Below are 24991 nucleotides of genomic sequence, written 5' to 3'. Positions count from 1 at the left end.
CCCAAAAAACTAGAATCACGTGTAGCTAGTGCGATACCATGTGAGAGCTGTAGGGACCAGAGACTCTCAGAGGGAACAGCAGATTCTGGTTTTCTCTCCACTGTCACTCCAGGGCAAGTCAGCATGCATGATTTACATAAGTTCTTTCTTTTGCTTAGTCTGGACAGTTGAATTCGGTTAAGGTAAATGTATATGTTATGTGATCCTATTACATATATATTTCTAGCTAAAACCTCTTCTGTATTCACTTGCATTACTGCATTCATTTGACAATTTTTTTTTTTTTTTTTTTTTTTTGAGACAGTCTCACTCTGTCGCCCAGGCTGGAGTGCAGTGGTGTGAGCTTGGCTCACTGCAACCTCTGCCTGCCGGGTTCAAGCAATTCTTGTGCCTCAGTCTCCCAAGTAGCTGGGAGTATAGGTGCCTGCCACCATGTCCAGCTAATTTTTGTATTTTTGGTAGAAACAAGATTTCACCATGTTGGCCATGCTAGTCTGGAACTCCTGACCTCAGGTGATCCGCCCACCTCTGCCTCCCAAAGTGCTGGGATTACAGATGTGAGCCACCACTCCTGGCCTATTTTGTAAGTTTTTGAGTGACTGTTATGTGCCAGGCATTGTTCTAAGTGCTAGGAATCAAGCAGTGAATAAAACAAAGTCTTTGCTTTCAATATGTTTAGTTTTAGGCGGGTGAGACAAATCGACTGTTGTATATTTACTTTTTAAAAAATATTGTCATTTTTCTGCTGGGCACTGTGGCTCATACCTGTAATTCCAGGACTTTGGAAAGCCGAGGCAGGCGGGTCACCTGAGGTTGGGAATTCAAGACCAGCCTGACCAACATGGAGAAACCCCATTTCTACTAAAAATACAAAAATTAGCCAGGTGTGGTGGTAGGTGCCTGTAAAGCCAGCTACTCAGGAGCCTGAGGCAGGAGAATTACTTGAGCCCAGGAGGCAGAGGTTGCAGTGAGCTGAGATTGCGCCATTGCACTCCTGCCTGGGTAACAAGCGAAACTTCGTCTAAAAAAAAAAAAAATTTTTTTTTCATGTGGTCATATCATAACACAAAGTAACTAAACTCATGTTATAAGATGTTTAAATTTTTTTGGCCAAGTGCGATGGCTCACGCCTGTAATCCGCACTTTGGGAGGCTGAGGCAAGCAGATCACCAGAGGTCAGGAGTTCAAGACCAGTCTGGCCAACATGGCGAAACTCTGTCTCTGCTAAAAATACAAAAATTAGCTGGGCGTGGTGGCGGGCACCTGTAATCCCGGTTACTCAGGAGGCTGAGGCGGGAGAATTGCTTGAACCAGGGAGGCGGAGGTTGCAGTGAGCTAAGATCGTGCCACTGCACTCCAGCCTGGGTGACAGAGCCAGACTCCATCTTGGGGAAAAAGAAAAAGGATGTTTAAGTTTTTCCTAAAAAGAAAAATGCTGTAAGAATTATGTATACCTTCTGAACATATTTTTGATTATTTAACTTCAATTTCTAGAATTGGAAAGACCAAGTCAAATAGCATGCACAGTGTTAAAGTTTTTGATTGTAGAGTATGATTGCTTTACAAAAACTTTACAATTTAAACTTCCATTCATGGAATATGTGAATGCAGTGGGTATATTTTATTACCTGTTCAGATAGCTGTAATTCGTTTCTTCATTTGAGAAATTCAAAGCAGCATAAAAAGGGGAGAAACCTTTCAAGTCAAAACTAAACTCATCTCTTTTCTCAGTCCCTAGTTGAAATGTTGGTTCTCCTCACTGCTGTTTGTATAGTTTGTCTTAGTCTCTGTAGACAGAGGGCACCAAGTGGTACAACTCAGTGCCTAGTACAAAAACTGTTAAATAATGTTAACTCTTTAGTTTCCCAATCTTGGAGATATACAGAAAACCCTGGCAATTGCAGAGTAGGTTTCGTTTTGAAAGTATACTTAATTATTTTCTATCAGAATGAAAAGTATTTTTTAGTACCAGCTTTGATTATAGAATGAGGTATCATTAGGGAGAACATACTAAAAAATGTGAATTGTTAAACAATCAGGAATTTCACAGTGACTGCATTAAAATGTTGTTTTATTTTGTACATGGTATACTATTAGAACTAATTTTTTTTTTTTTTTGAGAAGTCGTCTCACTTTTGTTGCCGAGGGTAGAGTGCAATGGCATGATCTCAGCTCATTGCACCTCTGCCTCCTGGGTTCAAGGGATTCTCCTGCCTCAGTCTCCTGAGTAGCTGGGATTAAGGTGGGAGCTGCATTGGCCAGGAATCGAACCTGGGTCTCCTGCATGGGAGGCGAGAATTCTACCACTGAACCACCAGTGCTTTGAAACTTCTACCACTGCACCACAAGTGCTTTGAAACTAATTTATAAAAACAAACTTAAGAAGTATCAGGCTGAGCGTGGTGGCTCATGCCTGTAATCCCAGCACTTTGGGAGGCCAAGGCAGGCGGATCACCTGAGGTCAGGAGTTTGAGACCAGCCTGACCAACATGGAGAAACCCTGTCTCCACTAAAAATACAAAATTAGTCGGGCATGGTGGCACATACCTCTAATCCCAGCTACTCGGGAGGCTGAAGTAGGAGAATCTCTTGAACCCAAGAGGCGGAGGTTGCGATGAGCCGAGATCGCACCATTGCACACCAGCCTGGGTAACAAGAGGGAAACTCTACCTCAAAAACAAAACAAACAAACAAGAAGTATTAATCAGATGTCTTAAACGTTTGGCTGTTAAACAGAGTCTTGACCTAATACTTTATATTTGTTTTCTTGATTCAAATTGTTCATCAATGGGTACAGTATGTTTAGGAACTAATATAGTAACTGTCAACTCGGAGTGAATGTCATTTTTACTGACCATTAGTTTTGGTTATCTGTCTGAAGTTTATAAATTGAGAACTTTTGACATTGTAAAAATCAGCTTTCAGTTTAGATGAGACTTAAAAAGAAATGCATTTTCCCTCTGATTCCAAAAGTAATATATGCCCACAGTTAAAATAATCAAATACTGTGCAAATGGTAAATTAGAAAAGAGATGGCAGTTCCCAGAGATAACCACTGTTTGGTATATTTTAGAATTTTCTAAATATGTATATCAGTCTATAACCATTTATACTTGGTTTTTAAAGCTTTTCATTTTGAGAGAAATGGTAGTATTTGTACAGAAATGCAACTTGTTTTATTAAGCTTGATGTGTCTTAGATACTTTGTCATAATCAGTATAGGTATTGTAGGGCTAAATGATAATTTACTTAAAACCCAATTATAAGCCAGGCATGGTGGCTCACACCATAATCTCAGTGCTTTGGGAAGCTGAAGCAGGAGGATTGCTTGAGGCCAGAAGTTCAAGACCAGCCTGTGCAACATAGTGAGACCCTGTTTCTACAAAAAATAAAGTTAGCCAGATGTGCTGGCACATACCTGTAATCCCAGCTACTTGGGAGGCTAAAATGGAAGGAAGGCTTGAGCCCAGGAACTTGAAGTTACAGTGAGCTGTGATTGCACCACTGGCCACTGTACTCCGGCTTAGGGGACAGAGTGAGTCCTGTCGCCTAAAAAACCACCGAATTATGGCTGTTTGGAGTGTTTCCTATTTTTTCTCTATTGGAAACAGTACTGCAGAGAAAACTGTGTACATATATCTGTGTGTGTTTTTGTAGTGTTCCTATAGAATAAATTCCTTGAAGTGGAATTGCTTGGTCAAAGATATTAGCTATCTTTTAAAAGATTATACCAATTCTTTCTGTCACCCAGGCTGGAGTGCAGTGACACAATCTCGGCTCACTGCAATCTCTGCCTCCTGGCTTCAAGCGATTCTCTTGCCTCAGCCTCTGGAGTAGCTAGGATTACAGGTGCCCACCACCACGCCTGGCTAATTTTTTTTTTTTTTTTTTGGACAGAGTCTTGCTCTATCACCCAGGCCGGAGTGCAGTGACTCTATCTTGGCTCACTGCAAGCTCTGCCTCCTGGGTTCATGCCATCCTCCTGCCTCAGCCTCCCGAGTAGCTGGGACTACAGGCACCTGCCACCACACCTGGCTACTTTTTTGTATTTTTAGTAGACATGGGATTTCACCATGTTAGCCAGGATGGTCTCGATCTCCAGACCTTGTGATCTGCCCACTTCATCCTCCTGAAATGCTGGGATTACAGGCATGAGCTACCACGCCCAGCCTATACCAGTTCTTTTTGTTTTTTATTTTTTTATTTTTTTTTGAGACAGAGTCTCACTCTGTCGCCCAGGCTGGAGTGCAGTGGCGGGATCTCGACTCACGGCAAGCTCCGCCTCCAGGGTCCATGCCATTCTCCTGCCTCAGCCTGCCTAGTAACTGGGACTACAGGCGCCCGCCACCATGCCCGGCTAATTTTTTGTATTTCTAGTAGAGATGGGGTTTCACTGTGTTAGCCAGGATGGTCTCAATTTCCTGACCTTGTGATCCACCCGCCTTGGCCTCCCAAAGTGCTGGGATTATAGGTGTGAGCCATCACACCCAGCCACCAGTTCTTTTTAACCAGTAGTGACCTTTTTTAAAAAAATATCTTTACAATCTCACACTAGGAAAATATATTTTTAAAAAATTTTAAATTATATTTATTTAATGAATAGAGACGAGGTCAGTATGTTGCCTAGGCTGGTCTCAAACTCCTAGACTAAAGTTATCCTCCTGCCTCGGCTTCCTAAAGTGCTGGGATTACAGGTGTGAGCCACCGTGCCCAGCCTAATTTTTTTATTTCTTTGTTTCTTTTCTTTTCTTTTTTTTTTTTTGTGACGGAGTTTCACTCTGTTGCCCAGGCTAGAGTGCAGTGGCATGATCTCAGCTTGCTGCAACCTCTGCCTCCTGGGCTCAAGCAATTCTCCTGCCTCAGCCTCCCAAGTAGCTAGGATTACAGGCACCCACCACCACGCCTGGCTAATTTTTGTATTTTTAGTAGAAATGGGCCAGGCTGGCCTCGAACTCCTGACCTCAAGTGATCTACCTCCTTCAGCTTCCCAAAGTTCTGGAATTACAGATGTGAGCCACTGCGCCCAGCTGATATATATTTTTTTTTCTTAAATCATTAGGGTATCAGTCATCTTTTTGCTGCATTTATCTTTTTACATTTCTTCTGTGACGTTCCCATTGCTGTTCCGTGATACATCGGTTGTGTTCATTTTTCTTACTGATTTATTTGTGACTCGAATTTCTTGAGCTAGTTAATGAGAGGTACAGGAGTATAGTCGTGAACAAAGTAGAAATGGTCCTTGTCATTGTGGAACTCTTACAGTATATTAGGAAAGATGACATTAAGCAAATAGTTGCTATTTCTTTTTTTTTTTTTTTTTCTTTTTTGAGACAGGGTCTGGCTCTCTTACCCAGGCTGGAGTACAGTGGCATGGTCATGCCTCACTGCAACCTCCACCTTCCGGGCTTAAGCCATCCTCCCAGCTCAGCCTTCAAAGTATCTGGGACTACAGGCAGGCACCACCATGCGTGGCTAATTTTTCTATTTTTTGTAGAGATACGGTTTTACTATGTTGCTCAGGCTGTTCTCAAACTTCTGAGCTTAAGCCACCTGCCCACCTTGGCTTCCCAAAGTGCTGGGATTACAGGCGTGAGCCACCACACCCGGGCCAATAGTTACTGTTTCCAAGTTTGCCAAGTGCTGTAAGGGAGAACTGTTGGTGAGGTTTGGACAATATGGGGACTAGGGAAGTGGGACAAGGGAAGGCTTCCTGGGGAAATGATGTCTATAGAGATTGAGGGATGGGTTGGAGAAGGCTAGGTGGGGGTTAATGGGAGAAAAAAGTAAGCTTCCCAAGGAGATGAAGCCTTCTGTAAAGACCACTGACAGGAGAGATCACTGAGTTTGAGGAACTGGAAGGAGGTTAGTGTGTCTGGAGTACAGTAATGAGAGCGAGAGTGTAGTGTTAGGTGATACTGGAGAGGTTAGCAGGAGCCAGATCTGATGTTTATCTTAAGGACAGTGCAAAGCCACTGAAGAGTTTTAAAAGCAGGAGAGTGATACCATTTTTGTTTTTCAAAAGATAAATCTTCTAGAGCACTCCGAGCATGAGATAAATACTTTCACTTAGGAATATATAACTGTGTGATTGTCAGTGGTCTGGTTAAATATCTACCTCTTGGTAATTCTTAGTATCTCAAGAAAAAGATGATTCATTTAATAGGTGGTGTTCATAAAACTGAGACATCTGACAAAAAATAGAATTGGAACACCATTCTCATCATTTTCCAAAATAATTTCCAAATGAATTAAAGGCTTAAATATATAAAGTAAACAATAATAGTCTCAGAATAATATTTAGATGACTATATAATCCAAGGGATGGAAAGACATTTTAAATCAAGATAAGAAACTCAGAAGATGTTGTATCAGAAGCTGTAGTAGGAACATATAAAAAAAGTTGTTTTTTTTTTTGAGACAGAGTCTCGCTCTGTTGCCCAGGCTAGAGTGCAATGCCATGATCTTGGCGCAGTGCAACCTCTGCCTCCCAGGTTCAAGCGATTCTCCTGCCTCAGCCTCCTGAGTAGCTGGGATTACAGGTGCCCTGCTACCACGCCTGGCTAATTTCTCTATTTTTAGTAAAGAAGAGGTTTCACCATATTTGGCCTGCCTGGTCTTGAACTCCTGACCTCAGGTGATCTGCCCGTCTTGGCCTCCCAAAGTGAGCCACTGTGCCTGACCATAAAAAATTTTAAAATTTGTTTTTGGTTTTTTTTTTTGAGACAGAGTCTCACTTTGTCACCCAGGCTGGAGTGCAGTGGTGCGATCTCGGCTCACTGCAAGCTCCACCTCCCAGGTTCACGCCATTCTCCCGCCTCAGCCTCCTAAGTAGCTGGGACTACAGGCGCCCGCCCCCATGCCTGGCTAATTTTGTTTTTGTATTTTTAGTAGAGACAGAGTTTCACCGTGTTAGCCAGGATGGTCTCGATCTCCTGACCATGTGATCCGCCCGCCTCGGCCACCCAAAGTGCTGAGATTACAGGCGTGAGCCACCGCACCTGGCCTCAAACGTTATTTTGAGAAAAGGAAGCGTGCCATATACTGCTACAGTATAATTCTGTTTTTGTGAATTTTGGGAAGAGTCAGAAGTAAGCTAGGGTGATAGAAATCAGAACAGAGGTTGCCTCTTGGTCCCAGGGACTGATGGGAAAGGGGCACGAGAGAACTTTTTGGGATGATGGAATTGTTATGTAGTTTGATTGGCAGGGTAGATATATAGGTGTAAACATTTGTCACAACACATTGAACTGTACATTTATTTTTATTTTTAAATACTTATTTAGAAATGGGGTCTTACTCTGTTACTCAGGCTGGAGTGCATTTCTTCTGTGGCGCCGTCGTATCTCCTTGCAGCCTCTAACTCCTGGGCTCAAATGATCTTCCTGCCTTTGCCTCCTGAGTAGCTGGGATTACAGGCCTGAGCCACCATGCTCAGTGTATACCGTTATTAAAAAGAAGGAGTTATTTATATCTGGGTAAGAAAGAATGGTGGTATCAATGGAGACAGAGGCCTGGATAGATTGGTGAGATGTTTAGGAGATAGAATTGATAGGACTTGGGCACTTGGACTGTAGGAGGTAAACAAGAGGGAATCAGAGTTGATAGCTCTTTGTCATGTTTTGAGATATTTTTCCCATTTTGTCTGGTATTTTGGGGGAGTCTTATTTTAGCCTTTTTTTTTTTTTTTTGAGATGGAGTCTTACTGTGTTGCCCAGGCTGGAATGCAATGGCGTAATCTCAGCTCACTTCAGCCTCTGCCTCTCGGGTTCAAGTGATTCTGCCTCAGCTTCCCCAGTAGCTGGGATTATAGGCGACTACCACCACACCTGGCTAATTTTTGTATTTTTAGTAGGGATAGGGTTTCACCATGCTGGCCAGGCTGCTCTCGAACTGCGGACCTCAAGTGATCCACCTGCCTCAGCCTCCCAAAGTGGTGGGATTACAGGCGTGAGCCACCACACCTGGCCTAGCCTCTTTTTTTTTTTTTTTTTTTGAGATACAGTCTTGTTCTGTTGCCCAGTCTGGAGTACAATGGCGTGATATCAGCTCACTGCAACCTCCACTTCCTGGGTTCAAGCAATTCTCCTGCCTCAGCTCTTCCTGGAGAAGGGATTACAGGCACCCTACTCTCAAGCCCAGCTAATTTTTGTGTTTTAGTAGAGACAGGGTTTCACCATCTTGGCCAGGCTGGTCTTGAACTCCTGACCTCGTGATCCACTTGCCTCGGCCTCCCAAAGTGCTGGGATTACAGGCGTAAGCCACAGTGCCCCACCTGCCTCTTTTTAATATATAGAAGTTCCTACATGGTAGAATTTATCCAACCTGTTCTTTAATGACCCCTAGGTTTCATATTATAGATTTCTTTACCCTGAGCTTATGAAAATGATTCTCTGTGTTTTCATCTAGTACTTAGGGTTTCATTTTTTCATATTTATATTTTTGATCTCTGGAACTTAGTTATGTACAAAGGGATAATGTAGGGATTCAACTTATTATCCAGAAAGCACAACCAGCTATCCCAGACTCTTAACCTGTTTTTGAGGATATCTACAGAAGAAGTCTTCTGTAAGACTGTTAAAAAGAGTTAGGACTTAGGGAATTTGAAGAATTGTAGCAAATCAGGGTCAGAGTAGGTGAGTATCAATCAATTTATAAATTTATTTATAAATCAGTATTATATATTCTGAATATTTTTGCAGCCTTTGGTGTAATTGGTATTACTGAGATACACATTGAGGGAGAGTTTTTCCACAAACCTATGTTGGGTTTGTGTTAGATCAGGAAGCTAGAACTGGCCTTCTTTTTGTGTGCTGTTTTTTTTTTTTTGAGATGGAGTCTCACTCTGTTGCCCAGGCTGGAGTGCAGTGGCACAATCTCGGCTCACTGCAACCTTCATCTCCTGGGTTCAAGCAAGCAATTCTCCTCCGTCAGCCTTCTGAGGATTACAGGCATGCACCACCACACCCGGCTAATTTTTGTATTTTTAGTAGAGACGGGTTTCACCGTGTTGGCCAGGCTGGTCTCATACTCCTGACCTCAGGCGATTCGCCCGCCTTGGCCTCCCAAAGTGCCGGGATTACAGGCGTGAGCCACCATGCCCGGCCAGAATTGGCTTTCATGTATTGTATTTTGCATCTCTAAGTTTTGTAGAACTTGATTTGCTGTGGTGTCAATGTTCATGTCCCTCCAAAATTCATGTGTTGAAATCCTATCCCTCAAGGTGATGGTATTAGGAGGTGGGGCCTCATTAGATCGTGAGGGTGGAGGTGTCATGAATGAGATATTAGTGCCTTTATAAGAGACCACAGAGGGAGCTCCCTTGTTCCTTCAACTATGTGAGCTTATTGTGAGAAGATGGCTGTCTGAACCAGAAGTGGGCCTTCACCAGACGCCAGATTTGCCTGTGCCTTGATGGACTTCCCAGCCTCCAGAATTGTGAGAAGTACATTTCTATTTTCAACCCCCCAGTGTATGGTAGTTTGTTATGAAAATTTAGCAGCCTAAATGGACTAAGAAATGACATAAGAGGAAGAGCCATAGATGTGAATAAGGAAACGTGGGCTTAGAGTACTGTTATTAGCAAACTCAACTTAGGATCTTGAGCAAACCACTTTTTCCATGTTAACACCACCCTCTCACCAAAGTATGGATGATAATTCCAACCCTACTTAGTCATGCTGTGAGACAGTCTAGTACCAGGTAACCCCAAGGGAAATAAGCCCAAAGATTGTAGGAATGTTTCTTTCCTCTTTTCCTGTGAGATAAACCACAGAAGTTGCCTGAGGAATGGAGAATGAATTAAGAATATAGCAGAGAGGTGTGAGGATTTGGGTTTTAGTAACCAGGAATTAGGCCAGGTGCAGTGGCTCATGCTTGTAATCCCAGCACTTTGGGAGGGCAAAGTGGGCAGATCGCTCGAGTCCAGGAGTTTGGGACCAGCCTGGACAACGTGGCAAAACCCCATCTCTAGAAAAACTACATAAAAATTAGCTGGGCGTGGTGGTACGCACCTGTTTCAAGCAGGAGACTTGCTTGAAACCTGGAGGCGGAGGTTGCAGTGAGCCATCACACCACTGAATTGCAGCCTGGGTAATAGAGTAGGACCTTGTCTTAAAAAAAAAAAAAAAAAAAGGAAAAGAAAAAAAATATCACTTTAAAATAAAAAAGAAACCAGGAATTTTTCTTTGAATTGTCTGGCTTGTCATTTACTTCTTTTCTGTTGCTTTGTATCATGCTGCCATTTTCTTTACTTCTACTTCTAGGCATCTGAGTTTACTTGAGAGAACCACCTACTCATGTTATTTTGACTTTTAAAAAGAATTTATTGTTTTTTTAAATTACAAAAGTAAATGAGCTTCAGTATAAAAACACTTAAAATAGTCTAGCAATATATGAAGTAAAAAAGAGATGCCCTCTTCTTTTTTTTTTTTTTTGAGACAGTCTCGCTCTGTCATGTTCTGTTGCCCAGGCTGGAGTGCAGTGGTGATCTCAGCTCACTGCTCTGTCTCCGGGTTCACGCTTATTCTCCTGCCTCTTTAGCCTCCTGAGGAGCATGACTGCAGCCCTGTTCTGGCTGATTTTGTATTTTTCAGAGACGGGTTTCACTGTGTGCCAGATGGTCTCGACCTGATTCTTGTAGGGTTCGCTGGCTCAGCCTCCCAGTGTTGGGATTACAGGCGTGAGCCACACCGCCTATTTTTGAAACGGAGCCCCGCTTCTGTCGCCCAGGCTGGCGCAGTGGTACTCACTGCAGCTCCGGGCCCCGGTTCACGCCGCTTCTTCCTGCTCTCAGCCTCCCCGAAAGCGCGGCTGGGATCACAGATCCGCCCCACTGCCGCTAGTTTTTTGTATTTTTAGTAGAGATCGGGTTTCACCGTTAGCCAGGAGGAGTCTTAATCTCCTGACCTCGGATCCGCCTCTCTCGGCCTCCCAAAGTGCTGGGATTACAGGTTTGGAGCCACCGCCACCGGCCTGCTTTTTTTTTTTTGAGTCTTGTTTGTCACCAGGCTGGAGTGCAGTGGCTTAATCTCGCTCACTGCAACCTCCCGGCCCTGGATTCAAGTGGTTCTCCAAGGGCCAGTCTCCCAGGCAGCTGGGATTATAGGTGCACGCTTCACCCCACTCCAGCCATAATTTTGTATTTAAAAAATTTTTTTGAGATGGAGTTCCTGCTCTGCCTGCTGTGCTTTATGCAATAAAAAGGATCTCGGTTCACTGCACCCTGCCTTTCCTGATCTGCATTCCTGCCTCCAGAGTAGCTGGGACTCAGCACATGCCACCACGCCTAGCCAATTTTTTGTGTTTTAGGGATGGGGTTTCACTGTGATTGGCCAGGCTGGTCTTGAACTGGGATCGCCCTGATCCACCCGCCTCGGCCTCCCAAAGTGCTGAGATTACAGGCGTGAGGTACCACATCCAGCTGAGATGCCCTCTTCGTATACCTCTTTATTTCCTCTTTCCAGAAGAAAATACTGTTTTGTGTCCTTCAAGACTTTTTTATTTTTATTGTTTATTTATTTTGTGATGGGGTCTCATTCTGTTGCCTAGGCTGGAGTACAGTGGCGTGATCTCAGCTCACTGCAACCTCCACCTCCCAGGCTCAAGCGACACTCATGCCTCAGCCTCTGGAGTAGCTGGGATTGCAGGCAGGCACCACTGTGCCTGGCTAATTTTTTTGTATTTTTAGTAGAGAGAGACGGTGTTCACCATGTTGGCCGGGCTGGTCTTGAACTCCTGAGCTCAGGTGATCTGCCCACCTTGGCATCCCAAAGTGCTGGGATTACAGGCGTGAGCCACTGTGCCCGGCCTAATTTTTTTTTTTTTTTTTCCTGAGACAAAGTCTCACTCTATTGCCCAGGCTGGAGTGCAGTCGTACAATCTCGGCTCACTGCAACCTCTGCCTCCTGGGTTCAAGTGATTCTCATGCCTCAGCCTCCCAAGTAGCTGGGATTACAGGCACTTGCCGCCACGCCCGGCTAATTTTTTTTTTTTTTTGGTATTTTTATTAGAGACGGAGTTTTACCATGTTGGCCAAGCTGATCTCGAACTCCCTAGTTTAGGTGATCCACCTGTCTCAGCCTCCCAAAGTGCTGGGATTACAGGCGTGAGCCACTGTGCCCAGCCATTTTTTAATTGTTAGTAGAGATGAGTTCTCCATGTGTTACCTAGACTAGTCTTGAACTCTTGGGCTCAAGTGATCCTGCCACCTTGGCCTTCCAAAGTGTTGGGATTATAGGTGTGAGCCACTACAGACAGCCCAAAAGCTGTGTGTCTGTGTGTGTGTGTGTGTGTGTGTGTGTGTATATATATATATATATATTTTTTTTGAGACGGAATCTGGCTCTGTCGCCCAGGCTGGAGTGCAGTGACACGATCTTGGCTCACTGCAAGCTCCGCCTCCTGAGTTCACGCAGTTCTCCTGCCTCAGCCTCCCAAGTAGCTGGGACTACAGTTGTCCGCCACCATGCCCGGCTCATTTTTTGTATTTTTAGTAGAGACAGGGTTTCACTGTGTTAGCCAGGATGGTCTCGATCTCCTGACCTTGTGATCTGCCTGCCTCGGCCCCCCCAAAGTGCTGGGATTACAGGCGTGAGCCACCGTGCCTGGCCAAAAGCTATATTTTGAATCACATTTGCACACTGGCTCAAGTTAAGCCACAGGGAAGTTCAATCTGAAATTTAGTTATCGTTATAAAAATTGCCATTTTTTAATAAATGGTATTTATATGCCATTTTTTATATAAGAGCCAGCTAATCAATATTTGAGTTACTTAATCAACAGCAGACTTGGAGTTATATGGATTTGAGAGACTTTTTAAGAGGCCTCAATTCATTTCCTCAACATTTTGGAACATGTGTTGATAATGTGATAAAACATTTCCCTTTGCCAACAATTGCTGATAATGCGATTGCCCCAAATAAACATAAAAAACAGAAAAACAAAAAGCCAGACATCCTGAGTAATATATTCCAGAAATCAGATTGTGCATTTAGTGTTACTAGGGAGGATTATGCCATTTTGCTGCTCCAAATCATAAACTTTTCATAGAGGAAGTGTTTCCCCAAGGACCAAAGAATCCTTCCTTTTTCCCCGTTGTAAATTTACCGTGCTTTTTGTCCTAGATCTGTTGTTTTAGGTCAATCATAACCAAAAGATGAATCTTTATGTAGTTATTTCTGTAAACAAAATTTTACTTGTTGATGACTACATTAGTGTTACTAAAACTTGATTTGGCTTTTTAGAGGAGATATATCATTGTGTTGCGAATTTTAATTTCACCTTCTAATAGATTTTGTGGTTTCATTTTACCAGTTTTAATAATGAACAAGTGTGGTATTTTTAACTATCATTATACTTAAATTTTGTGTTTAATTTTTCTCTAAATTATATTTAATATGTTTACTTTTCAGGAATTACCCAACTCTGTCTTTTTGGTGATGGAGGTAGGTAGTATACAAACTTATGTTTAATTTATTTCAAATTTCTTTTTTTTTTTTAGATTCTAGCATAAATCTTCATATTTCAAATCCCTTTTGATTAATATGAACCTTAAGATTGACAGTAGATAAATTATTTGAATGTTTATATTAATAAAGTTGATTCAGTGATCTAGATTCTACTCAAGGAATATAAAATTTAAAAAATTTTGAATCTGTAATGTTTTTAGGCTATATTTACATGAGATTATATACAAATGATTTTTTAATCACAATTGACAATGGATTGAATTAATCTTGAATCACTGTGTTTATTTTCATTACTTTCTCTTTTCTATGTCAGTATTGCAATGGTGGAGACCTCGCAGATTATTTGCAAGGTAACTGTGTGTGTGTCAGTGTTCAATAAAGATAGTGCTGCAGCCTGTTTAATTCTAAGAGGTACTTTTGAAATACACTACCCGTTTTCTGCTCTTGTATAGAAACATTCAATAAATATTTGTGTATTTGTTTGACTTGTGATCACTTTGCAGACCAGTTGTTTGTGGTTTTGTTCCTAAGCTTTACTTGTATATAAGTATTTACCTTTTTGTGTGTCTGTCTCTGATAGTGTTTGAGAGATGGTCCTATCCCCAGGAGAGGAGAAACCCCATAGAATTCCTCTCCTTCAAAAGGCTTCACTGAGTTGTAGTCCTTTTCATTTCTTTCAAAATAAAAAAAAGTTGTAGTGGAAAAATGTATCCAAGAATGTATTTGTGTGAACATTTCTTGTAATTAAAAAAAGGCAACAAAAAACATTATAAGGCATTAAAGGTAACAATGAAATTATTTTGTGGTACAGAAGTAAGATTTTAGTATTAGATGGTGCTTGAAATTTTGAACCCAAAATGCATACATGTAGGATATGAAGCATTCAGATCAAATTGTGTGCCTCCAGAGTATTTTCTTTTTCTTTCTTTTTTTTTTTTTTTTTTTGGAGACAAAGTCTTGCTCTGTCACCCAGGCTGGAGTGCAGTGGTGCATTCTCGGCTCACTGCAACCTCCGCCTCCTGAGTTCAAGTGATTCTCCTGCCTCAGCCTCCTGAGTAGCTGGGATTACTGGTACATGCCACCACGCCCAGCTAATTTTTATATTTTTAGTAGAGACAGGGTTTCACCATGTTGATCAGGCTGGTCCCAAACTCCTGACCTCGTGATCCGCCAGCCTAGGCCTCCCAAAGTGCTGGAATTATAGGGTGAGCCACCGCACCTGGCCAGTGAAGCCAGTACCTACTTGTTCACCCCTTAAAAGATACAAGGGGAATATGCAAAAAGACAGTAAAAAGTTAACACATTCAACCTATAAATAGATTACGGCGTCTGAGCGCGGTGGCTCATGCCTATAATCCCAGCACTTTGGGAGGCCGAGGCGGGTGGATCACCTGAGGTTGGGAGTTCGAGACCAGCCTGACCAACATGGAGAAAACTCATCTCTACTAAGAATACAGAATTAGCTGGGGGTAGTGGCACATGCCTGTGATCCCAGCTACTTGGGAGGCTGAGGCAGGAGAATCACTTGAATCCAGAAGGTGGAAGTTGCAGTGAGCCGAGATCACGACATTGCACTCCAGCCTGGGCAACAAGATAGAAACTCCCATCTCAGAAAAAAAAAAAAAAAATAGATTACGGCAGTTGATGGTAAAAGCACTGTGGACAATTTACAAAATATAACATAGATATATAGGATAATATAGAATATTGCTAACATTCAGAAGCTGTGTAGAGAAAAATGTAAAGAATACTGGTACTTGCACCCCCACCACCATTTACAAGGGAATTATAGGCTGGGCATGGTGGCTCACACCTGTAATCCCAGCACTTTGGGAGGCCAAGGTGGGCGGATCACTTGAGGTCAGGAGTTTGAGACCAGCCTGTTCAACATGGTGAAACCCTGTCTCTACTAAAAATATAAAATGTAGCTGGGCATGGTGGTGCATGCCTGTAGTCCTAGCTGCTTGGGAGGCTGAGGCAGGAGAATCTCTTGGACCCGGGTGGCAGAGGTTGCAGTGAGCTGAGATCAAACCATTTTACTGCAGCCTGGGCTACAGAGCAAGACTCTGTCTCAAAAAAAACTCAAAAAAATAGAGAAAAGAAATTATAAATACAGTTGAAGCTCCCTGTAAGCCCTTCTGCAGTCCCATTCCTGTCCTTTCCCTAGAGGCAGTCATTGTCCTGAATTTGGTAGTTTAAAAAAAAAACTGTCAATTTAGTAAACACATTTCAAAATGTTATTCATAAACAGAACGCAGTGAGACAGACACTTTCATTCACTGCTGTTGGAAAGGAGTTGAAGCTGGAAAGCACCCTGCCCTGCCTTTCTTCACGTTCTTGGTGTTCCTGATGAAGCGCTTTTCTACTTGGGGTCAGACTGAGTGACACCAGCTTACAGCCCTCATTAGAATACCAGTTGTTTTTTGACTCCTGTGGCTCATGCCTATAATCCCAGCACTTTGGGAGGCCCAGACGGGTGGATCACGAGGTCAGGAGATCAAGACCATCCTGACTGACATGGTGGAACCCCATCTCTACTAAAAATACAAAAAATTAACCGGGTGTTGTGGCGGGCGCCTGTAGTCCCAGCTACAGGCCTGTAGACCAGGCCTGGTAGACCAGCCTGTAGACCAGCCTGTTCAACATGGTGAAACCCTGTCTCTACTAAAAATATAAAATGTAGCTGGGCATGGTGGTGCATGCCTGTAGTCCTAGCTGCTTGGGAGGCTGAGGCGGGAGAATGGCGTGAACCCGGGAGGCGGAGCTTGCAGCGAGCTGAGATCACACCACTGCACTCCAGCCTGGGTGACAGAGCAAGACTCCGTCTCAAAGAACAAAAAAAGAGTTTTTTCTTTTCTAGAGAGCATGTTGTTAAAAAAAAAAAAAAAAAAGAATATCAGTCTCATTAACAACTATTATTCACCCGTAGAAGCACTATTACAACAGTTTTGTTGAACTCTTGTGTTTGATACTCTAAAGCAATATTGTTAGGAGACTCAATAGTGAAGAGCTTAAGAGCTTGAATGTTGGAGTCAGTCAGGCAAGCATGGTTCTAGCACCAGTGTTTACTCATACTGCTGTATGATTTTGGTTTTATAACTTCTCCCTGGTCTTTCTCTGTCACAGTCTGTAAGGGAATCCCTTGTAGTATGAAAGCACTTTAAAGACATATGAAAGAAATTCTGGTCCTTAGAGGAATTATTGAGAGCTGCACTGTCCAATATAGTAACCACTGACCACATTGGGCTCTTGAAATGTGGCTAGGCAGAATCAAGATGTGCTGTAAGTGTAAAATGCATAACGGAATTTGAATACTTCATCAGAAGGAAAGAATGATTAAATCTCATTAATTTAAAAGTATTTATTACGAGTTGAAATGGTAATATTTTGGATATATTGAGTTAAATATATTAATTATATCTTTTTCTTTTCACCTTTTAAAATCTGGCCACAAGAAAATGGAAAGTTTGATGTGTGGCCACCTTAATACTCATGTTGGAGAGCACTGGTCTAGAAGGTCTGGAATGTTTGGAAGGTCTGGAATGTCTAGAAGGTTGAATGCCATTGTGTCACAATAGGATCATTTAGTCCTTTAATTTGCTCTTTGAAACAAGCACCTTTTACATTTTCACATTTTCTTTCTTTCTTTTTTTTCTTTTTTATCTTTTTGAGACAGAGTCTCACTCTATCGCCCAGGCTGGAGTGCAGTGGTGCGATCTCGGCTCACTGCAACCTCTGCTACCTGGGTTCAAGCCATTCTCCTGCCTCAGCTTCCCAAGTATGCTACAGGCACCTGCCACTGTGCCTGGCTAATTTTGTATTTTTAGTAGAGACAGGGTTTCGCCATGTTGGCCAGGCTGGTCTTGAACTCCTGACCTCAGGCGATCCACCCTCCTCGGCCTCCCAAAGTGTTGGGAATACAGGCGTGAGCCGCCGTGCCCGGCCAAAATGAATTTTAAATACACCATCCATTTCAGTTGTCGCAATGTAATTTAAGTAAAACATAACAAAAATAAAATTCTAGTTGTTGATTTGACCTCTCCACTATTATGCAATAATATATATATTAGCATCTGCAAGAAAGTAGATCTGGAAAAATGTACATCAAATTTTTAACAGTGTTCATCTCCAAAGGATGAATTTTTTTTTTTTTTTTTTTTTTTTTTGAGAGGTGGGGTTGGTTTTTTTTTTTTTTTCCCGGGTGGGTGTGTGGTGGCAGGATCTTGGTTCATTGCAAGCTCCACCTCCCGGGTTCAGACTATTCTCCTGTCTCAGCTTCCCGAGTAGCTGGGACTACAGGTGTGCACCACCATGCCGGGCTAATTTTTGTATTTTTAGTAGAGACAGCATTTCACCGTGTTGGCCAGGCTGGTCTCAAACTCCTGACCTCGTGATCCACCTGCCTTGGCCTCCCAAAGTGCTGGGATTACAGGCGTGAGCCACCGCACCCAGCCCCCTGAAATTTTTTTTAATTTTAATTTTTAATTTTATTTATTAATTTTTGAGATGGCATCTGTGTAGTCCAAGCTGGAGTGCAATGGCACGATCTCGGCTCACTGCAACTTCTGCCTCCCAGGCTCAAGTGATTCTCGTGCCTCAGCCTCCCAAGTAGCTGGACCGTAGACGTGTGCCACCATGCCTGGCTAATTTTTTGCATTTTAGTAGAGGTGGGGTTTCATCATGTTACCCAGGGTGGTCTCAGACTCCTGAGCTCAAGTGATTCGCTCACGTTGGCCTCCCAAAGTGCTGGGGTTACAGGTGTGAGCCACCATACCCAGCCTTAATTTTTAATTTTTTTGTAGAGGCAGAGTCTTACCATGTTGCCTAGGCTGGTCTCAAACTCCTGGGCTCAAGCAATCGGTCTGCCATGGCCTCCCAAAGTGCTGGGATTACAGGCATGAGCCACACACTGGGCCATATTTGATAATTTTTAAAACATAAAGTTTTATTTTATTTGAAGATGTTAAGGACATGTAAAACTTGACAGGTCATTAAAATGATTTTAAAACCATAATATTTCACTTGTTCCAAGTATTAATGTTATTTCTCTCTTATTTACAAATGGAAAGGTTATATAGAACATATTCTAAGAATTACATGGACAGACATGCATCACAAATAATTTAAATAGGTACACGGATACTAAATCCTCAGTGGAGGTAAGGAATTACACTTGTGACTTTTAGACTCATTGTAATAAGCTTATTTGCATACTTTTTTTTTTTTTTGAGAGGGAGTCTCGCTCTGTGGCCCAGGCTGGAGTGCAGTGGCCGGATCTCAGCTCACTGCAAGCTCCGCCTCCCGGGTTTACGCCATTCTCCTGCCTCAGCCTCCCGAGTAGCTGGGACTACAGGCGCCCGCCACCTTGCCCGGCTAGTTTTTTTGTATTTTTTAGTAGAGACGGGATTTCACCATGTTAGCCAGGATGGTCTCGATCTCCTGGACCTCGTGATCCTCCCGTCTCGGCCTCCCAAAGTGCTGGGATTACAGGCTTGAGCCACCGCGCCCGGCAATTTGCATACTTACTACATTGAAATATTATGTGCAAAGCCCTTTTCTAAAGATTTCATAATTTTTTTCTTTTCTTTTCTTTTTTTTTTTTTTTTTTGAGATGGAGTCTTGCTCTGTCACCCAGGCTGGAGTGCAGAAGTGCGATCTCAGCTCGCTGCAAGCTCCGCCTCCCGGGTTGACGCCATTCTCCTGCCTCAGCCTCCCGAGAAGCTGGGACTACAGGCGCCTGCCACCAAGCCCGGCTAATATTTTTGTATTTTTAGTAGAGACGGGGTTTCACCGCGTTAGCCGGGGTGGTCTCAATCTCCTGATCTCGTGATCCGCCTGCCTCGGCCTCCCAAAGTGCTGGGATTACAGGCGTGAGTCACCGCGCCTGGCTTCTTTTTTATGTAAATTTTTTTTGCTAATCTTCTCTGTACCAGTTTTATTATATGTGCTGCTGAAATGAGCAGAAGTTTTCATTATTAAATGGGTTTTATTTAATCATCATGTCAACCTCATGTAGTCTCATCAACTTTTATACATGAGGAAGGTGGGCACAGAGGGATCGGCTTTTAGGGTAACACATTCAGTGGAAGACCTAGGAGTTGAACAAAGGCAGCCAGACTCCAAATCAAGCTGTTAACCACAACATGCTCAGGCATATACAGAAATACTGTAGAATTTACTGAATAGGCTCGTCACAATGTTTCTCACTGTAATCCCAGCACTGTGGGTGGCCGAGGCGAATGGATCACTTAGGTCAGGAGTTCAAGACCAGCCTGGCCAACATGGCAAAACCCTGTCTCTACAAAAAGTAGAAAAATTAGTTGGACATGGTGAAACATGCCTGTAGTCCCAGCTACTCGGGTGGCTGAAGCAGGAGAATCTCTTGAACCCAGGAGGCGGAGCTTGCAGTAAGCCGAGATTGTGCCACTGCACTCCAGCCTGGGGGGGCAGAGTGAAACTCTGTCTCAAAAAAAAAAAAATTTACTGAATAATGACTCACTACTTTCAAATAATGTTCATATCACCTCTTTGTACTGGTGAAATAGGTTAAAACATTTATTCTTAGGTATCTTTAGTTATGAAAAATATTCTAGTGGAATGGGGGATATGGGAGATAAAAGGACAGAGTAGATGCAGTAACACAGATGCCTCACAGGTACAGGTAGCAGTAGTATCCAGGTCCCTCTGGTCAAAGATTTTGCTTGTTTGTAACTTGTGCTCACATAATGGTTGGAATTAAATGTGGACACTTTTTCTAGATATTTGACTAATATGAAGGGGAACTTAGCTTTTGGCTTGTAAAGGACATTCGTATTTATTGAGTACCTATGGTGTTCAGAGTCATGTGGGCACCATCAGCAGTAAAAACATGAAGGGAAAAGCAAAACACACAGGTGAAACAAGATGAAAGTGCCCATCAGTTCTCTTTACAACAGGTTGACTACAAGTTTTGAGAAATCTTGTATCTCTTCATAAACGTCAATTATTAAAGTTAAAAATGAATAAATGTGAATCCAAATTCCTTATTCCCTTCATGCTGTCCTTCACAACCCAATCCTGTTGATGGAATATGCAGATAGTATTTGATTTTTTGTGCTTAAATATTTACGTGACTCCTTTTGTACCAGCAAAAGGAACTCTCAGTGAAGACACCATCAGAGTGTTTCTGCATCAGATTGCTGCTGCCATGCGAATCCTGCACAGCAAAGGAATCATCCACAGAGATCTCAAACCACAGAACATCTTGCTGTCCTATGCTAATCGCAGAAAATCAAGTGTCAGTGGTATTCGCATCAAAATAGGTAAATGGCTGTGTATTGTGTTATGGAAAGGACATTTTTGAAACTATTTTTAGACAACTTTAGCTTTGTTGAATGATTATTTTTTTTTTTTGCGATGGAGTCTTGCTCTGTTGCCCAGACTGGAGTGTAGTGGGACGATCTCGGCTCACTGCAACCTACGCCTCCTGGGTTTGAGTGATTCTCCTGCCTCAGCCTCCTGAGTAACTGGGATTACAGGCATGCACCACTACGCCTAGCTGAATTTTATATTTTTAGTAGAGACAGGGTTTCACCGTGTTGGCCAGGCTGGTCTTGAACTCCTAACCTCAGGTGATCTGCCCGCCTCAGCCTCTGAAAGTGCTGGGATTGCAGGTGTGAGCCACCGCACCTGGCTAAATGATGGATTTTATTGATGCAATTTTGATATTTTTATTGACATCGTGAAGTTCTCTTAGGTGAATCCTTTACATTATTGACAGTGTCTGCTAAGTCTCAGGCAATGCTGACAGGCCCTCATCAGGAGCTCTAAATATGAATACCTGTGTCTCTCGAGAGGAAAATTGATGTGGTGTGGTTACTGGCAGCAAATTAATAACCCTGTTTCTTTTTTTTTCTTTGAGGTGGAGTCTCATTCTGTCACCCAGGCTGGAGTGAGGCACGATCTCGGCTCACTACAACCTCCGCCTCCCAGGTTCAAGGGATTCTCCTGCCTCAGCCTCCCAAGTAGCTGGGATGCGCAAGTAGCTGGCATGTTCCACCACACCCAGCTCATTTTTTTTTGTGTATATATATATATATATATATATTTTTTTTTTTTTTTTTTGAGACGGAGTCTCGCTCTGTCGCCCAGGCTGGAGTGCAGTGGCCGGATCTCAGCTCACAGCAAGCTCCGCCTCCCGGGTTTACGCCATTCTCCTGCCTCAGCCTCCCGAGTAGCTGGGACTACAGGCGCCCGCCACCTCGCCCGGCTAGTTTTTCGTATTCTTTAGTAGAGACGGGGTTTCACCGTGTTAGCCAGGATGGTCTCGATCTCCTGACCTCGTGATCCTCCCGTCTCGGCCTCCCAAAGTGCTGGGATTACAGGCTTGAGCCACTGTGCCCGGCCTGTATATATTTTTTTAGTAGAGACGGGGTTTCACCATGTTGGCCAGGCTGGTCTCAAACTCCTGACCTCAAGTGATCTGCCTACCTTGGCCTCCCAAAGTGCTGGGATTATGGGCATGAGCCGCCACACCCAGCCATAACCCTGATTCTTTACAGTTCCTAGGCTTTTGACATAGGGATCTCAGAGACCATCTAGTTTAGCTGTTGGCAGTTTTTTTTTTTTAGTAGTACCTCAAAATTATTTGAAACAATAAAAACATAATTATTTACATTCTGTATCTGGTATTGATATTTAATGAAAACTGTATTAATGAGCTACTTACTATAATTAGTATTTTCACTTGCAAAGTTTCATGCACCTTGGTTACAAATCTGGCAGAGGAGTGACTTGTACAGTTGATGATTACTACTATTTTTAGCTTGTTGAAATTGAGGTAGCTAGTTTTTTCTTTGGTGGACAGTGATATTCAGTAAGCTGTTTATTTTTCACAGTCCTTTGTGCCTTCTTGTGTCTTGAAGAATCATATGATGTATGTTAGGTATGAGCGAAGATATAATTTGATTTTCTACTTTCTATTTTGTGAAATAGCGGATTTTGGTTTTGCTCGTTACCTACATAGTAACATGATGGCTGCAACACTGTGTGGATCCCCGATGTACATGGTGAGTGAGTGTTTGCATCCTTGTGTGTTTAAAGTGTGGCTCCATAAGCATTGGAATTTAAATATAATGCTTGCTTCCAAATAAGATGTGATTTTACATATAGTCCAAGTTGTTATTACTAATGTTAATTATATTACTGATAAGGCTATAATACAGAAATCTTTTGCCTTAGCATAGTGAACTATAAAAGTAGGAATGCTTAAAAAACACCTTATGGGAGCACTTCTTCAGCTGTAGGATGTGCTCATCTTTTGCATGTTAACTCTCTTGACAGGATCCCTATATTGTAGATGTTTTTTCTGTTAGCCTCACACTCAAAGCTGAAATACCTCAGCTTTCCCCTTTATCCTCTCATATAGATATCATCATGTATTATAGGGTTAGGTTATGAAACTTCTAAACTAATGTGCAGTGTTAAGTCTGGAAATACCTTAATTCTAGAGCTTCAGAATTATGTGAAATGTACCTATTTCAGTTCTAAGTTTAAAATGGGTTTATATTAAATTCAGAATTTCTCTAAACTAAAATCAACTTTGAACTATTAATCAAATTTCAAAAAAATTTTATCAGATTTACTGTCAATCATAATTTTACTGCTTATATATAATAAATTTTATATATTTTAAATTTATAAAAAATATAAATTTTAAAATTACTTTGTACTTCTTGAATATAAAATTAGTTTAGCCTTGAGGTTAGAGTGTTTTGGCTGATTATTAAAGGAAATTGACTTAATAAGAAATTTACTAGGGAAAATAAATAAAAATGTTATGTCTGAGCTGGATGTAGTGATGCATGCCTTTGGTCCCAACCACTTGGGAGACTGAGGCAGGAGGACTTCTGAAGCCCAGGAGTTCATGGCCAGCCTGTGAACACAGCAAGACCCCATTTCCAAAAAGAATTAAAGTTAAAAAGAAATGTTACATGTGGGAAATAAAACTATCTTTAAGTATATTTTCCATTTCTGTTTAGTATTTGTCCTGATTAATGGTATATTTAAAAAGCAAAATTTGATGAGAGGTGGGAAAATACCTGAAACAAAGCAGCAGATAAATGGTTTTGCTTTTAGGACAATTTTTATTATTGTGTGGGGTTTTGCATCATAGTTTTTATTACTGTAGAAGTGTTCAGATTACAAAAAACATAGGGAATAATATAGCAAACACCTATGTACCCACCATCCATATTTCACAAAGTTAGCATTTTGCCATGTTTGTCTTGATCTTGTTTTTGAAAGAAATAAAATAGGCTGGGCATGGTGGCTCATGCCTGTAATCCCAGCACTTTGGGAGGCCGAGGTGGGAGGATCATAAGGTCAGGAGTTCGAGACTAGCCTGGCCAACATGGTGAAACCCCATCTCTACTAAAAATACAAAAAATTAGCTGGGTGTGGTGACAGGTGCATGTAATCCCAGCTACTCGGGAGGCTGAGGCAGGAAAATCGCTTGAACCCAGGAGGTGGAGGTTGCAGTGAGCCGAGATCGTGCCGCTGCACTCCAGCCTGGGTGACACAGGGAGACTTGTTCTCAAAAAAAAAAAAAAAATATATATATATATTTATGTATGTATGTTGGAGACAGCCCAGGTTCCTTTTGTACTTCTCCCTGTTTCCATTTCCTCCTCTGCTCCTTTCACACACCTGAGGGAACCTCTGTCCTATGGTATGTATTTTATACACCATGTCCTATGGTGTGTATTTTTCTTTGTTATTATTTTGGTCCTCTCATTGTACTTTATGTGTCCATTATAATCAGTTGAAACATTTGTTTCTATAACTGGCCCCTTTTCATGCAACATTGATTTTGAGATTTACTAGTAAATCTCAATATATGATAATATGTTGTAAGTTCATTGCCTTATTATTTGATTAGAGAACTATCACAGGGTGTTGTTTTATTCTGGTAGTTTGTTAGGAGTGTCACCTTTACCAGTTAATTAATATGTGCATATTAATTATGTAAATACTGCATGCCCCTTAAATTTCTCTGTCCCCAGGCTCCTGAGGTTATTATGTCTCAACATTATGATGCTAAGGCTGACTTGTGGAGCATAGGAACAGTGATATACCAATGCCTAGTTGGAAAACCACCTTTTCAGGTAGGCTGACTTTTTTCTTATGTCCTCAGTTTTGGAATCTTGTCATTTTATAGTTGCGTTTGATTTGTAAAATGAAGAATACTTTGAAAGCAGTGTTTTTGGCTCCTCTGTGACTTACTTTGATTCTTTTATAGGCAAAAACTGCTTTAGTGAGTCAGAACATCTTTTGGTTTTCCCCTTTTATCTGCTTGCCCTTTGTAGTTGAACTGGGCATGCAGTCTGTTGTATGTTGGGATCAGGGCTAACAGCCTGATGGGAAATGGGTGTGAATGGTGACACCACAGCTTCCTGGTTAGCCTGGTTTTGAGATCCTGGAATCCACATGAGGGCTGGGGCTGTCTGGGGAGATCTCTGGAAACCATCTCTAGCTCTCTATTCCTG

General features: G+C 42.2%; 1 protein-coding gene and 1 non-coding gene across 4 annotated transcripts in view; one reads left to right on the top strand and one right to left on the bottom strand.

Annotated features, from left to right (window-relative positions):
• The window catches only part of ULK2 (unc-51 like autophagy activating kinase 2), a 102958-nt gene that overhangs the window by 4357 nt on the left and 73610 nt on the right, over positions 1-24991 (top strand). For all 3 annotated transcript variants that reach the window (XR_002518031.2, XM_021928830.2, XM_021928829.2), the window contains exons 4-8: positions 13410-13442; positions 13780-13816; positions 20594-20767; positions 22440-22513; positions 24509-24610. Coding sequence is in view for 2 of the 3 variants with exons in the window: in XM_021928830.2 (XP_021784522.1) it covers positions 13410-13442; positions 13780-13816; positions 20594-20767; positions 22440-22513; positions 24509-24610 (420 nt within the window). In the remaining variant the exon portion in view is untranslated. The remainder of the gene's footprint in view (positions 1-13409; positions 13443-13779; positions 13817-20593; positions 20768-22439; positions 22514-24508; positions 24611-24991) is intronic.
• TRNAG-CCC lies at positions 2251-2321 on the bottom strand. Its single transcript has one exon. It is a non-coding gene; the product is annotated as a tRNA-Gly (tRNA).

This window comes from Papio anubis, chromosome 17 (genome assembly GCF_008728515.1).
Source record: "Papio anubis isolate 15944 chromosome 17, Panubis1.0, whole genome shotgun sequence".
Lineage (NCBI taxonomy): Eukaryota > Metazoa > Chordata > Mammalia > Primates > Cercopithecidae > Papio > Papio anubis.
Note: the sequence above shows the minus strand (reverse complement) of the source record. Positions and strands in the feature narration are given on the sequence as shown.